A 14,718-nucleotide genomic window follows, 5' to 3' on the forward strand; every position below is an offset into this window, starting at 1 on the left:
ACACACCCTAACACACGGTCTGCGCTCGCTATAAAACGCTCGGTGCAGCCAGCAACACGCCATTATGCCGACTTCCCGAATTCCGAGGGCTTTCCTGGCCAAGAAGCCCAAGGTCGCCCCTACATTCGACGGTGTCGACTACGACGATACGAAGCGCCTCAAGCAGGCCCAGGATGCCGTCATCCGCGAGCAATGGGTGCAAGTCATGATGGGGCGGCTGGTCCGGGAGGAGCTGAGCAAGTGCTATTACCGGGAAGGTGTCAACCACTTGGAGAAGTGCGGTCGGCTGAGAGGTCAGTCCATCCCCGACGGAAGAGAGGGATACCTAGCGGGGTAGAGGGGATGGATATGTGCAGTTGGCAGTCTCCCGACAACATACTTGGAGCAACCGCCAGCTGTAACAGGATAGCAGGATAGCAGGATAGCAGGATAACAAGATGCTAACAGGGGTACAGAACGATACCTCCAACTGCTGGGGAGCGCCAAGGTCAAGGGCTACCTTTTCGAGCAGCAGAACTACTTCTCGAAAGATGGTGCGCAGCAATAAATAATTACGCTGTTGGGGATACGCAAACGAGTGTTTTGGACCGGACGCAGGTTCATGAAGAGGAAATGCCTTCCGGGGTTGCGTAGGTCAGTGGAAGGCCATGTGAGCTTGGAGCTGGCCAGGTTGGAATCCCAATATTAGGGATTCAATTGAGTGTACATACTGGCAATTGAAACGCATTAAAACTCAAGAAACTCATGCTCGCAATGATATTCGTAAATGCAAGTGTTCCGAGTTTTTTTTTTTTTTTTTTTTTGGTCGGTTTCTGGTGGGCTGTCTCGATGTTTGATATCAAAACTGCGCGCCTGGGCAATCTCGATCTCCATAGAAATTTTTAGTTTACACTTCAATTCCGTCCCTCATCCACCCACCTAGCAGCTCGCAACAAGCCGATACAACACACACACACACACCTACACAACCATGATCTGCCGAACCTGCCTCCGACGAGCCGCAGGTTTCACAACCCGCCAAATAACCCCGCAACCTTTCACACGAGCCCCGGCAGCGGCACGCTCCTTCACGACGACCCTCCGCACGCGCAATGCCACCCCAACAGCACCCGCCGCCGCACCCGCAACAACTGCGGCCGAGCCGTCGACGCCCGACCTGACACCCCTCACGCCGCCGTCAGCCGCCGACAGCGAGGCCACCACCGGGCCGCGGTCCTCCTGCCCGGAGGGTACAGTACTCTCGGGCCTGAACTACATCAAGGGCAAAAGCGACCCCGTTGCGCTCGCCGACGAAGCCTACCCGGCATGGTTGTGGAACTGCCTGGAGGTGCAGAAGAAGGCCGATTCCACGGCCGATGCAGACACGGGAGATGAGTTCTGTACGTTCCATATCTTTGCTTCCGCTCCATCTCTCCCTCTTGCCTTCCTCTCCCTCACCCCACCCCATCAACCTCAACCTCAACCCATCCACTAACCACCCCCTCCTCCTCCACACAGCCAAATCCAAAAAACAGCGCCGCCTAGCCCTCAAGCGCAAGCGGGTGCAGGAGGCGCGGCTGCTGGCGTCGGGCGACCTGGAGGCGCTGGTGCCCAAGATCCCGCTGCAGAAGCAGACCATCAACCTGCCGGGGGCGGAGCCCGGGAACGTGGGGCAGGCGGTGGCGGCGGTGGACAAGCGCGAGGAGCTGCGGCGGGCGATGCGCAAGGAGCGGCGCGCGGGGATCAAGGAGAGCAATTACCTCAAGGCGATGTAAAAGGGTGGTGGGGGGGTGGCTGTCGAGGTGCTGGCGGGGAGGAGGAATACATGGTGGGTGTTGGTGACGGGATATAGAGGTACTGGGAGGTGGATGGGCGAGGGCGCCCAGATGTGTACAAACATTTGTGATTGTATGTATTCTTTTTGGCACAAACACACACCATTGCATCGGCTTTGGTCCTCGTTGCCGTATTTCAAGTTCATGAGGTGCCAATTCATGGGCGGTTAATCTACTGCTCGCATGGTCGTGGCTGCATTACATCGCTAGGTTTAAAAGTAAAAGACCACCCCTCCCGCAAATTACAGGACCAGGTTTCGGATACCCTAATCCTCCTCCGCCTCGCCAATGGACGACTTCTTGAGCAGAATCTCGGCTTTGACATTTCGGATGTTTCCCTCGAGTCGCTTCCTCATGATGGGTTGCACCGAGGCCGCCAGCTGGGTTTCGTACATTTTGAGTTGCTTCTTAAGGCTCGCAATGACGGCCCGGGTAGCGGCGGCCGCTTCGTCTTCATCGCCGTCGTCCTCGTCTTCGTCCTCGTCTCCGTCTTCTTCGTCTTCCTCGTCCGATTCCTCTTCCTCGGCGTCGCCCGTTTCATCCTCAGCCTGGGGCGCAGGCGTGGGAGCGGCTGCGGTATTGGGTGTAGTGGCATCGGGTACCAACCCGGGGGTCTCGACGAGTGGGGTCTCGACGGCTTCTAGGAATTCGGCTTCGAGAGCGGCGTCATCGACCTCAAATTCTTCCTCCTCATCGGGCTGCTGCCCCATGGCCCCATCGCCAAAGTAGTCGTCCGCCTCGCCCTCTGCGTCTTCCTCGTACTCCTCCTCTTCCTCCTCGTCCTCCGCACCGTCTTTGCTGTTGTCGATCCACTCGGTCCGGACGGACAAAGCCTCACGATCAGACGCCAGCAACCTGTCGACCTCGGCTTCCTTGTTCTTGATTTCCAGCTTGCTGAGCCGCTTGCGGAACCGGCGGTTCCTGGCATCGTGCATTGGTGGCGTGATGCCGTGGGGCCATCTGTGGCCGTGCTCGACGGCTCTGGGGAGGGGTGCCGTCTTGGCCTCCTCCTCAGTCTGAACTCGTGCGAAAGCCATCAACATCTGGCAGATGTCTGACGACTTGACCATGGACTTCTTGTCCCATGTTTTCATGCCCTCGGTTATACTGGGCAGATCCAGAAGAATGGCGGCGTACAACTGGCCCATAACAGTGACCACGGCTCGCCGGCCTTCCTCGTCCAGCCACTTAACTTGGAAGTCCGCTCCTCCTTGTGCCTTGGGAACACCAATCTGTTTATTTTGGATTGCTGTCCGCAGGTAATCGCTCGGCTCTCCAGGCATCATGCGGAACAAGAACTGTTCTTCGATGACCGGGTCGACCTCCCGATCCTCCGCCTCCGAGTCGTAGCCCTCGCCGAGCGGTTTTGTTGGTATCCGGCCGACAGGTTTTACTTTTAGTGTTGGTTGTCTCACGAGGCCAGGTGTGGTCGGCTTGAGAGTGATTTTTGTCTTCTTGGACTGGTGCGCTAGGGCGGTACCCTTGCTAAGCGGCTCCTCGTCATCATCGTCGCTCTCCTCTCTCGTTCGCTTCTTCGCGGAGGGCTTGCTGATTCTGCCCGTTTTCGTCTGCGTGATCTTCGGCACGGCCGATATTGTGCCCAGACCGTTCGATGTGGAGATGGTCCCAGGACGTGCGAGGCTCGGGGGACGGGAATCGGCGGGTGTCGAGGGCTGCGATTTCGTAACCAGGCGAATCTTTGATGGGCCTTGAGAGGGCGTTGGCGGAGTAGGTGAAGTGGACTGGAACGAAGTGTTGGGAGTGATCATCGCAGCACCGCCGGCGGGTGTTGTGCGGCTAGTAATTTTAAGACTAGGTAGCCGCTTTGGCCCAGGCGGCTGCTGCGGGGTCTCCATCTTGATTGTATCTTGTGAAATGGTCTGACGGATTGCCGTCACAGACGTGGGAATGGGATCGTCGTGGTAAACGTCGAGGAAAGGAACACGTTTAAGATGGAGGGTATCTGAGGACGGAAGCTGTCATATTAACTGCTCCCCCGGAAAAGGATGTGGCTGACGGCTACAAGCGGTCAAACAGGGGTCAAAGGCAAAAACGAATCGCGGCGGCCGTTCTGCAGTTCTTTCGAGGTCGTGATTGAAGAGCTTGATGGCCGGCGGTTGGCCAGCTACTCGTGGTTGATGGTTGCTGAGAATCGACGCGATGCGCCGGCTTGATGGAGCGATCGATAAACCCTGGCTCTGGCCCGAGTTCTTCTTGGCAATGATCTGGAAACCCCAGCGGTGTGGGGTGGTGGTCGACAGGGATCAAAGCCTGTGGTGGGGTCTAAACCGGGAATGCCATCGTTCCTTCGTGCACTGAAATGCGGTTTGAATCGAAAGTTGGACCAGGAAAGCTGTATGGAAGGAAGTCTTGGAAGAACTGGCGAGGAGAGTTGATCAAATAAATAGCTTGTTTACTGGGGTCAGATCCGCTTTGATCTATGCGAAGGATCGTCCCCGCTATGGCATTAAGGAGATTCTATTATCCCTCTTGATGCTTGTTACCTATTCTTTGATTATTGTTCGGAGAGAGAAGGTGGGAAGACAATCGGTGACTGATTGAGCTACACACTGTATGGATGGATAACTTGGCGCCACTGTCACAACCCGCGCGCTCCCATCTTTACGCGCTAGGAAACCCCACTTTACTTCTGCACCCGTGGACCTGATCTGAACACAATCGAAATCCAACACACGAACTAGTAACCACACACCCACCTCGACAGATGTTGTGATATCTGGCCCTACTTGGTGGGTTGTTTAAAGTGGTGAAATAACAGAATCCTGTTTTATCAGACGGTGGGAGGGAACTTCATAGGGACTGATTGTCGATGAGCCGGTTCCGACCTTATCGTACGGGCCGGTCATGAACAGTTTCCCGATTGCATGAGCAGCCTGTGAAACAGAGAGAACAGCGGCTCCAACCTTGATCCATTCGCATCCCATCTAGGGTTATCATAAATCCTTTCCACGAGTTCTCGGCAGGAGCCTCTAACCCAGACATCGACGACGAGCTTTTCTCATTGTTCAAACCTCAACCTCTCGCCACCCAACACCAAAACGAGAACCACAATCATCCACACCCACCACCACCAACCGCCATCACGTTACAAACACAAATAAAATAAAATAAACATGACACCACCACCACCACTCTTCCACGCCCTCCTCCGCCCGGCCGTCCTCCAGATCCTGCGCGCCACGGGCTACCACAGCGCCAAGACTTCCGTCATCGACTCGGTCACCGACCTCGCCGCGCGCTACTTCCTACACCTATGCCAGCTGACGGCCGTCTACGCGGCGCACAACAACGAGGACCTCCCGCCGTCATCACTACTATCATTACTAGGCCCCCCGCACCACCCCACCGCGAACGGCCACGGCAGCAGCCGCAGCAGCACCATCGGTGACGTCGACGGCGACGGCCAGGGCGGGGGCCAGGGCCAGGGTGGGGGCGTCGGCGGTGTGTCTGTGTCTGTGCCTGCGCCAGCACCAGCGCCCGCGACGACGGGCGCGGCCGTGGTGAACCCGGTGATTCCCGCGCCGACTATCGTCGACGTGCGCATGGCGCTGCAGCGATCTGGTGCGTTGCTGCCCGAGCGGTTGCCTGAGGAGCAGGAGTATTTGGGGGAGGAGGACATGCGTGGCGTGGAGAATTTCATTGCGTGGGCGATGGGGTCGTTCAATAAGGAGATTAGTAGGATCGCGCTGGATGGGGTGGATGAGGCGGGGGATTATTTGGATGGTGAGTTCTTCTTTTTTTTTTTTTTCTATTGTGGTGGGGTGGTTGCTGATGCATGGAGCAGCCTTGAAGAAGAAGCACAGCAAGAACGACGACGACTCGAAATATCTCGGCACGCTACTCGGCAAGAGCATCGAGCACGGTGATGTGCTGGTCGAAGGGGGCGAGTGCCCCAGCATTTTCGTTTGGGAGGAACGGAGGCGGATCGCCGGCCAGAAAACGCCTGAGCCCCCGGTTCTGCAAAATCACCTCGGGAAAGTTAATGGGGATGGCGACAGGGAGGAGTCACGGCCGCCTAGTTCGGGGCTGAGCTCTCTCGGCGATCGCAGCATTGCGGATGAGATGGACCTGTCATGAGACGGCTTCGTAGTATTTACTGTATTGTGTGTTGGGATATGTTAACCATGGAAGCAACATGTCACGGATCGCCGCATGGTGGCAAGATGGGAGGAGAGTCAACCGGGAGTGGAAGCATAGCGATGGCGTTCGGAACCGGGTGGAATAAAGAAATCCATTACTTCGTGGGTTGCTTCCCCTTTGCTTGATTATGTATCGCCGACAAGGTCACAGAAACAGGGGCACACAAGGGCATATCAACAGAGACCTCGTAATATGTAGCAGGATATATCATTCGAACAGTAATCGGCCTAGTTGAAGAGCAGCTTTCGCTGCACACACAAGCAACCAGCACCTGCCAATACTTCCCCGTCCCCCTTTATTTCTTGAACTCCGACACGCGATCCAGGTTGAACGCCGCGCTGATCAGAGCCAGGTGGCTAAAAGCCTGCGGCGTGTTCCCCAGCTGCTCGCCGCTGCGGGAGATCTCTTCCGAGAACATCATCAGGTGGTTGGAGAAGCTGAGCATGTTCTCGAACAGGTTGATGGCGCGCACCAGGTACTTGGGCTCGTAGACAGACGCCCGCGTCATGGCTTCCACCAGCCAGAACGTGCACATGCTGAAGGCACCCTCGCGGCCGCCGACACCTGGGAGGAGAGGGGATGTTAACTGACAGTCATCTTGGACTGAGAAGGACAAATGGTAACTCACCATCCTCGGACAGCTCCGTATCGTACCGGTACACCAACCCAGTACTGGTCAGGCCGCCCTTGTCGGGGGGCAGCATGATGCGGTCCATGGTGTTGAGGAAGCGCGGGTCGTTGGGGGCGATGAAGAAGACGAGCGGGGCAATGAGGATGGACGAGTCCAGCATGGTCTGGCTCTCGTAGCTCTGCACAAAGCACTTCATCTCCTTGTTGTAGCCTTTCTCCATGACCTCCTCGTACAGGCTGTCGCGGGCGGCCAGCCACTTGACGCGGTTGGGGCACGGGAAGTTGCGCTTCTCCGATAGGCGCAGGCCGCGGTCAAAGGCCACCCACAGCATCACCTTGGAGTAGGTGAAGTTCTGCTTGTTGTTGCGCACCTCCCAGATGGACATGTCGGGCTGGTCCATGATGGTGAGTACAAAGTCGAGCATCTTGCGCACCGCGCACCACAGGTCCCAGTGGACGGGCTTTCCGTACTTGTTGTACAGATAGATGGCGTCCATGAGCTCGCCGTAGATGTCGAACTGCTGGTGGAAGGCCGCCCCGTTGCCGATCCGCACCGGCTTGCTACCCCGGTACCCGTCCAGGTGCGTCAGCTCCCGCTCGGGAATGTCCGTCTCGCCCCGGATGGTGAACATGATGGGCAGCCCGCTGTCCTCCACCCGCGACTTGACGAACCGCTCGCTGATGAACTCCATGTAGGCGTCGGCCTCCTCGGTGAATCCTAGGCGCAGCAGGATGTAAATGGTGAAACTGGAATCGCGGACCCAAGAGAACCGGTAATCCCAGTTGCTTGATCTGGGGGTCAGTGTGTCCGTTAGAACGGTGCGGGGGGGGGTGAGGGGTCTAGGAAAGAATGTCTTTGTCTCACCGGACGCCTCCGATGTCTTCGGGGATGGAGAATGTCGGGGAGGCGATGATGGCTCCCGTCGGCTCGTAGGTCATGAGCTTCAAGATCATGAGACTCCGCGCCACGACCTCGCGCCAGCGGCCCTTGTACTTGCTTCGGGAGATCCAGTTATACCAGTACGTCTGGGTGTCGTGTTGCTGTGTGTCAAGCACGGTGCTGGTGATGTTCTCAGTGATGTGGTTTTCGACATCGTTCCGGATGACGAAAGACACAGCTTGACCCTCGCAGATATCGACGCTGGCAACCACACCCTCGCCTAGCATGCCGGGCTTCGTGGCCTTCTTGAAGCGCACGGTAGGCCAGCTTTCGTTGCTATCCTCGCCGCGGTCTATGCTGACGTCGAGCTGAAGCTTGGCATTCTTGCTGTGGAAGGTTGCCGTCTTGCTCTGAGGACTGTGCGGGATACCTTCCTCCTGGAGCACGGTGGTGGTGTGTGGTTCCGCAGCATAGTCAAAGGCAGGGAAGATCTCAACATCTACCCGCCAGAGGAGAGCTTGTCAGCCTGAATGTCCATTCTCCTAGATGACTTGCCCGTACTAACCCAGTTGAAGGCGGCCGCGGATGCACTCGACCCGGCGGACTAACCACTGCTTGAGCTCCTCCTGGACACTCGTCATCTCGCGGTAAGCGCCCTGCTTCGGCCCCTTGAAGATGACCTTGGCATTCTTTGGGCGGGGGAAGAAGTCGACGAGGTCCACAACTCCATCCTCGTGGATGTAGCGGGTCTGGAGGATGTTTGATGACGGGAGATATTGTTGTTTGGTGGTGCAGCTCAGGTTGGCAGCCGGATGGATACTGAAGTAGCCCCCCTTATCCTTGTCCAGAAGACGGCAGAAGATGGAAGGTGAGTCAAACTCGGGCCTGAGGAATATCAGTGACTCGGTATAAACAGAACATATTATCGGAAGGCTCGGATGGGAAATATGGGACTGTTTTGATGAGCACGCTACACTCACCAGCACATGAAATCGACGCTACCATCCATGCCAACCAGAGCACAGGTTCTCATGTTGCCAATCAAGCCATAGTTCTCGATGGGGAGGTAGCCAGCCCCGGACTTCCGCATCTGGCTCTCATTCTGGGCCGAACAAGGGGCAGCCATGGTGAAAAACAAACAGCCTAAGAAGGCAGTGGAGGGCGTGTCACAAGAATGACGTTAGCAGTGAGGCAAGAAGTCGTGTAGTGTAGCCCAAGTTCAGGCTGCGTTCGGGTTATGGTGTGTTGAGATGAACATGAGCTGAAGGGAGGACCGGATTGGGTGTTGGTATGACCAATGGGACAATGATGTCAACAGAGGGAGGAAGGATGATCTGGGACCGCCAGTCCCGGCTTCCGAGTTTCCTTTGCTTGAACTTGATTTTCAGATTTTCAGCGGAGACTACACTACGCGACTGGAGGACTTCAGGGATGGCTTATAACAACAACTTGGAATTTGGAGATGCATTAACGTCCAACCACCTAACCTACGACTTGCGGGGTAGAGAAAGGGGGAACACCGGTTCTGGTTCAGGTCGCATCACCCCGCATTCCAGATCAGCTTTACGATCTCTAAGTGACTGGATCTGGGCTCTTAGGGGTCTTGGGGTCCTGCGGGATGCATTGTGATCCTGAGTCAGCCACCTTGGTTGCATGCTGCTGTCTTGCGCTGCACATGCTGAAGCGGCGCGCGGAAGCCTCTGCTCGAAGCCGGCACTGAGCCGGTGCTGAGTCCAGATTACGTGACGTATGTGTAAGTGGAGGGGCCCGAGTCGATCAGCCATGACGCAGCGCGACCCAAACGCGCCTGAGTAATCGCGGTGGGGCTTGCAGCTGAGAGCGGGAGAGAGAGAGTGGCAACGTTCAGTCGGGTCCCAGTCTGCCAGTCTAGCCAGTCGTTGATGATAGGGCCGGTGTTGGAGGCGCATGTAAAGCCCGATCGGGTGGTATCGTGCGCTCTCCATCCCATCTTGTCGTACGGTTAAAGGTTCTGGTGAAAGAGTTAAATCGACAGGCTTGCTGTTTAAGCTGACAAGGTTTGAAGTACAAATAACTCATTGTGATATACTTCGTACAAATCTGTAACATGCCGTCAAGTTTCCTGTAAAAGGCGGTCAAGTTCGAACCCAAGACATTGCTGTCCTACCTTAAACTTCCCGCCGCTTGCTCTCCCGAGCCTCCCCAATTCAAGCTCCAAATCCCGGCGCACATCCGTTTCAGTTCGGAAGAATCGCTGCCTTTTTTGCCGGCCTGGTTAAAAATTCAGCAAGCTAGGGATTCCGTCCACCTGAAACGACAGATTTTCAGAGTCAAGGCCCGCGAATACGACCATTTTGGAACCCAAGCACAGCCAAGCTCAAAACAAAGCGAGAAAGTGCTGGGTTGAAATTGTCAAGTTCTGGAACTGGCGATTCGGAGGCAGGAAGCAGGCAAGGCAGGAAGCCAGCTCGCCAACTCATTGATGCCGCCACAAATGTTAGGTAAGTGGTCTTGGCCTGGCGCCTTGGCAGTGTACCCCCAGCAGCAGCTGTCAGTTGTGGACAGCTGTTAGGTGTTGCTCCGGGTCGAGACTCAACCGGGGACCCGGTCATCTGGACCCCCCAAAGCCAATCCCCGTCGCGTCTTGTGCTCGGCAACTCCACTGCTCATCTGCCCTTCTGGCATGCAAGCATTGTCCGGCTTGACCTTGCCGAAGGGCGCCTCCCGACGCCGCCTGTGCAATTGGACCACGATGAGGCCTCGTCCTTTGCCCAAACAATGCCAGTTCCTTTCTCATCGAGCACTTCTTCCTCCGATCCTGTTCCACCGACCTCCATTCTAGAAGAAAGTTTTGGCATTTCGGTTGCCTCAACCCCCGTTTCCCACCCGTCAGCGCCCTCAGCGCTGGGACACGCGACAGCAGTCACCAGCGGAGCGCAGGACCCCCGAGTATCCGCTGCACCGGTTCCCGAACCCCCCCGGACGGGTCTGAACCCACAATCCACAGCCCCGGGTCTGGGTCCCGACGACATTGAGATGGATGCCGTTACGCCCTCCGGCCACCGCCGCCGGCGAAGCAGTCTCATCAATCCCGCCAATGCCTCAAATAATCGCCATCGCTCGCCAGGAGCGAGGTCTCAGCCACTTCGGAACCCCTCCACCGTGGACGGCGAGGGCAAGATTGTTGAAGAGAGCAGCGATGGGGAGACTCCACGGCTCGACGAGACCGATGAGGGTGGTTTCACCGACGAAGACCTCCACGATGATGAGGAAACGGGCCTGACGGGGAAAGACAGGCGGAGGAAGAAGCGGAAGAAGAGGAGAAACCAGTTGCTCGATCAGCGGGTAGTCAGTGACGACATCTCCCCGGAGGAGAAGCAGGAGGCAGACCGCAGCGTCGCCAAGAGCCTGTTGATCAATGGCATTCTGATTGGGCTCTGGTATTTCTTCTCTTTATTGATATCCTTGGTATGGACATGATGCCCCATCCAGAATGGTGTTAAGACGGACCGGCTTGCTAACTACCGCTTAGTACAACAAATGGATGTTTTCACCCGACAAGCTCGACTTTCGTTTTCCTATGTTCACAACCGCTATGCATTTCCTCGTGCAATTTTCCTTGGCGTCATTGGTATTGTTCCTTTTCCCCTCGTTCCGGCCGAAGAACGGCTACAGGTCCGACTTGGGCCAGTCAAGACATGAAGCAGAGCCAGAACGGCCCATCATGACGAAGATGTTCTATCTCACAAGAATTGGACCTTGCGGCGTGGCGACCGGCCTTGACATTGGCTTGGGCAACACCTCGCTCCAGTTCATCACCCTTACATTCTACAGTAAGTCTAGCTGATGCCAGATCCCCATGCCACTCGGCCCATCTAATAACCCCCCCCTTTAGCCATGTGTAAATCTTCCTCACTCGCCTTCGTCCTGATTTTCGCCTTCCTATTCCGCCTCGAATCTCCGACTTGGAAGCTTGTAGGCATCATCGCCACCATGACTCTAGGCGTCGTGATGATGGTGGCAGGCGAGGTCGAGTTCAGACTGAGCGGCTTCGTGCTCGTCATCGCGGCGGCCTTCTTCTCAGGCTTCCGCTGGGCCCTAACCCAGATCCTGCTGCTCCGCAACCCGGCCACGTCGAACCCCTTCTCCAGCATCTTCTTCCTCGCCCCCGTCATGTTAGTCACTCTCGTCTGCATCGCCATCCCCGTCGAGGGCCCGCGCGCCCTGTTCGCCGGCCTGGAGACCATCGCCGAAGGAGAAAGGGACTGGCTCGTTCGCCCCGCTGATCAATCCTCTTCCCGGGTGTCATCGCCTTCCTGATGACGGCGTCCGAGTTCGCCCTGCCTGCAGCGCACCTCCGGTCGTGCCCCCTCTCCATCGCGGGCATCTTCTAGGAGGGCCGTCCACCATCTTGGCCGCCCGCCCTTCGTTCTTTGGCGACACCATGACCGCCGTCCAACGTTAATCGGCACTGGTGATCACCATTGCCGCCATCGCCGCGTACAACTGGATCAAGATCACCCAAGATGCGCAGTGAGGCCCAGACCAACGTGCACCGCGGCCACTTGGCCGCCGAGGAGGAGGACAACTCCGCCGAGTGGTAGTGGCAGCGGCAGTGGGGAGTGATCGGGGATGATGAACCAGGAGGATGCGGGCTTGTTGAGGCCGGAGTGTGGACGGCGACGCCGTGCTGTTCACCGCCGACGGAAAGGGATGTTGTTCCCGGGCCTGGGATGGAGTTGGCATCGGCACCCGATGCTAGGCGGGCGTCGGGGGATGGGAGGACAGGCCGTGTTTGAATTCTGCGTTTATACATGTTCTCGTGATTCAAAGTGGCATTATCATGATACCCACATAACCTGCGTATCTTTTTGTGTTTCGATTTAGCTTGTGTCCGAAAGGTTGGAGCAGGGAAAGTTGGGAACGCGGGAGAAAGACTTGGTGACAGGCACATCAAGACCACTGTTGGGTTGGTACTGGGCAACGCATTATAGAACATATCTCATTTGCTTGGCGTGCTGATATACACACTTCGTCCTCGTCCTGGCTTCGGTTTAAGGTTCTGGTATCTGTATCTTATTGGCTAAGAGCAGATGGTCGATCCATTAAGTTTTACCATTCCGCAATGCCGAAAATGACCGCCCAACCAAACCATCTAGCCGAGCAATTTCAACCCGCCCTTCGTTTTCTGCCCAGGCTTGGTGATACCGCTGCCCCCCATCGGCCCAAGATGCGGCTCATACGCACCCGTACCATCCGCGGCCCCAGCCCCCATGCCACTACCGCCCTTATTCCCACTACCCCCGCCCTTCCTCTGGTTCTTCTTCCCCCTGCGGTCCTCCTTGACCATGGCCGGCTTGATCTCGGTCTTGGCCTTGTGCACGACGACGGGGTGGCTCTGGATGTACTTGCCGTTCATCTCCTTGGCGGCCTGGAAGAAGTCCTCCGGGTCGCTGAAGCTGACGAACCCGAACCCCTTGCTCTTGGTGGTGCGCTTGTCGCGCACCACCTTGGCCTTTTGCACGCTCTTCCACCGCGCGAACGCCTTGAGCAGCGACTCGTCCGTCGTCTCGCCCGCCAGGTTGCCCACGAACAGCCGCAGGTGCGCCGGGTCCCACTCCAGCAGCGAGTCGTCCTGCCACTTCTTGCCGCCGCCCTCGCGATAGACCGTCTTTTGCCTCTCGTTCGGGTCCGTGCTCGCGGTGCTGTCGATTGGCTCCGCCGTGTTGGCTTGTGCGACACCCGGCGTCCCGGCACCGGCCCGGCCGTTGTTGGCGGCGGGCTTGTTGGTCGGGTCGTTGGGGTCCTTGGGCATGTACGCGCTCTGCCACTGGGCTACTTGTGCCGCCATCTCCGGGTCGAAATCTGCGCCCGCGCTATCGGGCGCGGGAAAGGGGTTTCGGATCTGAAGTGGCGCCGAGTAATTCCCGGTGGCCGCAGAGGCACCATAGTACGAAGGCGGCTGTTGTGAGTAGGTTTGTGGTGGCGCGTAACTGTATGCTCCGGTCTGGGCGTAGCCCCCGCGGCCGGCGCCTATGGCGGGAGCTGAAGGGTTACCCGCGTAGGGCGATGCAGACGGTGGTGCGCCATAACTAGGGCGTGTCGCGGGGGGTCCGTAGCCGGGGTATGACGGTGTGGGTGCTGTGTAGCCGGCACCCGAGGCAGCTGGAAGTGCTACTTGTGCTGGGGTGAAAGCGGGCTTGAACCCCGAGAGTTTGCTGGCCGGTGGGCGCGGAGGGAGCGATGAATGACCTGGAGGACCCGGGTACGACATGATGAATTTCTTGCGCCCGATGGGGGAAATGTATTGTGCAGCAATGCGCGGTAAGTTGTGACGTACCTGTGAGCCCAGTCCGGTGGCGGCTATGCTCTTACAACCTTTGGATCGGGTTGGCGAGTTGGCTGTGGCTGGCTCACGAAAAAGCTGCAAACGGGACCAGATGCGATAGCCAAGGTAATGACGACGCGCCTGCTTTGCAAGTGTTTGAGAAATTGCGGTGTCTGTCAGAAGAGCCCAGGCCACAAGGGTGCTTGCCGAGTGGCTGAACTTTTTGAAGAGTGTGGCGTGGAGAGGTGGGGCATCTTGATGGACCCCGACAGGAACAGTTTTGGGGCTGGAGATGGTCTGTGCAGCTTTGTGGACAGCATAAATTCGTGACTTTTCATTTGAGGCTTCGCACCCTGTTCTTTTAGCTGCCCACTCAGTGATTACAACCTGCGCGTCATGCAGCGTGGGATGTTTCCTTGTCCCCCCAAGCCCCCAACCTCCACCCAATGGAGGGGCAACGGACCCCTCCTAAGTTAGGTGTTTTGCGGCGCTTGGCTCAACATTTCCAGACAGCGGAATCGGAAACGGACGACAATCGGAGGCAGAGAATTCCTCGCCTCACCCCTACCATGTCCAAGGATTCTCCCATTGGCCGGCCTAAAAGAGCCTGAAATCATTAGCCCCAAACACAATGGCTCAAGTGCGGGAATTTGGGTCAGCAACTGCATCTCTGCAATCCCTCTTTGGTGGGGTTATCAAGCGCCGTAAGAGTCTGGACAGTGGGGGGCAACATCTCGAACAACCCGCGCTCTGGATGTCCGAGGCGCACATCCCACCAGTGTAACTCCGATCGATCCGCGGAAACTTGCGGTTGAAAGGGCCGATATCTTGGTGCCAATCTACACAGTATGCCAGTCCGACATCCGGCCGGGGACACTTCCAAGGCTCCCACCCTGGGACCGGCGGCAATGCATTGTCAACAATGG

General features: G+C 57.2%; 7 protein-coding genes across 7 annotated transcripts; 4 read left to right on the forward strand and 3 right to left on the reverse strand.

Moving 5' to 3' along the window:
• Positions 1-64: 64 nt before the first annotated feature.
• On the forward strand, positions 65-547 carry CHGG_00836 (uncharacterized protein; the record flags this gene model as incomplete). The annotated part of the gene is made up of 2 exons (XM_001220056.1): positions 65-293; positions 456-547. 2 exons carry the CDS (start codon positions 65-67, stop codon positions 545-547), a joined length of 321 nt encoding a protein of 106 aa, XP_001220057.1.
• A 423-nt stretch (positions 548-970) lies between these two features.
• On the forward strand, positions 971-1,754 carry CHGG_00837 (uncharacterized protein; the record flags this gene model as incomplete). Its single annotated transcript, XM_001220057.1, has 2 exons — positions 971-1,379; positions 1,498-1,754. The coding sequence occupies 2 exons, from the start codon at positions 971-973 to the stop codon at positions 1,752-1,754; spliced, it is 666 nt and encodes a 221-aa protein (XP_001220058.1).
• Positions 1,755-2,080: 326 nt separating this feature from the next.
• On the reverse strand, positions 2,081-3,670 carry CHGG_00838 (uncharacterized protein; the record flags this gene model as incomplete). Its single annotated transcript, XM_001220058.1, has 1 exon — positions 2,081-3,670. The coding sequence occupies one exon, from the start codon at positions 3,668-3,670 to the stop codon at positions 2,081-2,083; it is 1,590 nt and encodes a 529-aa protein (XP_001220059.1).
• Positions 3,671-4,948: 1,278 nt separating this feature from the next.
• CHGG_00839 (uncharacterized protein) lies at positions 4,949-5,912 on the forward strand (the record flags this gene model as incomplete). Its single annotated transcript, XM_001220059.1, has 2 exons — positions 4,949-5,558; positions 5,620-5,912. 2 exons carry the CDS (start codon positions 4,949-4,951, stop codon positions 5,910-5,912), a joined length of 903 nt encoding a protein of 300 aa, XP_001220060.1.
• Positions 5,913-6,270: 358 nt separating this feature from the next.
• On the reverse strand, positions 6,271-8,611 carry CHGG_00840 (uncharacterized protein; the record flags this gene model as incomplete). The annotated part of the gene is made up of 5 exons (XM_001220060.1): positions 6,271-6,539; positions 6,604-7,391; positions 7,471-7,984; positions 8,051-8,370; positions 8,466-8,611. The coding sequence occupies 5 exons, from the start codon at positions 8,609-8,611 to the stop codon at positions 6,271-6,273; spliced, it is 2,037 nt and encodes a 678-aa protein (XP_001220061.1).
• Positions 8,612-9,958: 1,347 nt separating this feature from the next.
• CHGG_00841 (uncharacterized protein) lies at positions 9,959-11,784 on the forward strand (the record flags this gene model as incomplete). Its single annotated transcript, XM_001220061.1, has 4 exons — positions 9,959-9,965; positions 10,037-10,932; positions 10,997-11,297; positions 11,360-11,784. The coding sequence occupies 4 exons, from the start codon at positions 9,959-9,961 to the stop codon at positions 11,782-11,784; spliced, it is 1,629 nt and encodes a 542-aa protein (XP_001220062.1).
• An 835-nt stretch (positions 11,785-12,619) lies between these two features.
• Positions 12,620-13,738, reverse strand: CHGG_00842 (uncharacterized protein; the record flags this gene model as incomplete). The annotated part of the gene is made up of 1 exon (XM_001220062.1): positions 12,620-13,738. One exon carries the CDS (start codon positions 13,736-13,738, stop codon positions 12,620-12,622), a length of 1,119 nt encoding a protein of 372 aa, XP_001220063.1.
• Positions 13,739-14,718: the final 980 nt, after the last annotated feature.

The sequence above is a fragment of the Chaetomium globosum genome, genomic scaffold, assembly GCF_000143365.1.
Source record: "Chaetomium globosum CBS 148.51 scaffold_1 genomic scaffold, whole genome shotgun sequence".
NCBI lineage: Eukaryota > Fungi > Ascomycota > Sordariomycetes > Sordariales > Chaetomiaceae > Chaetomium > Chaetomium globosum.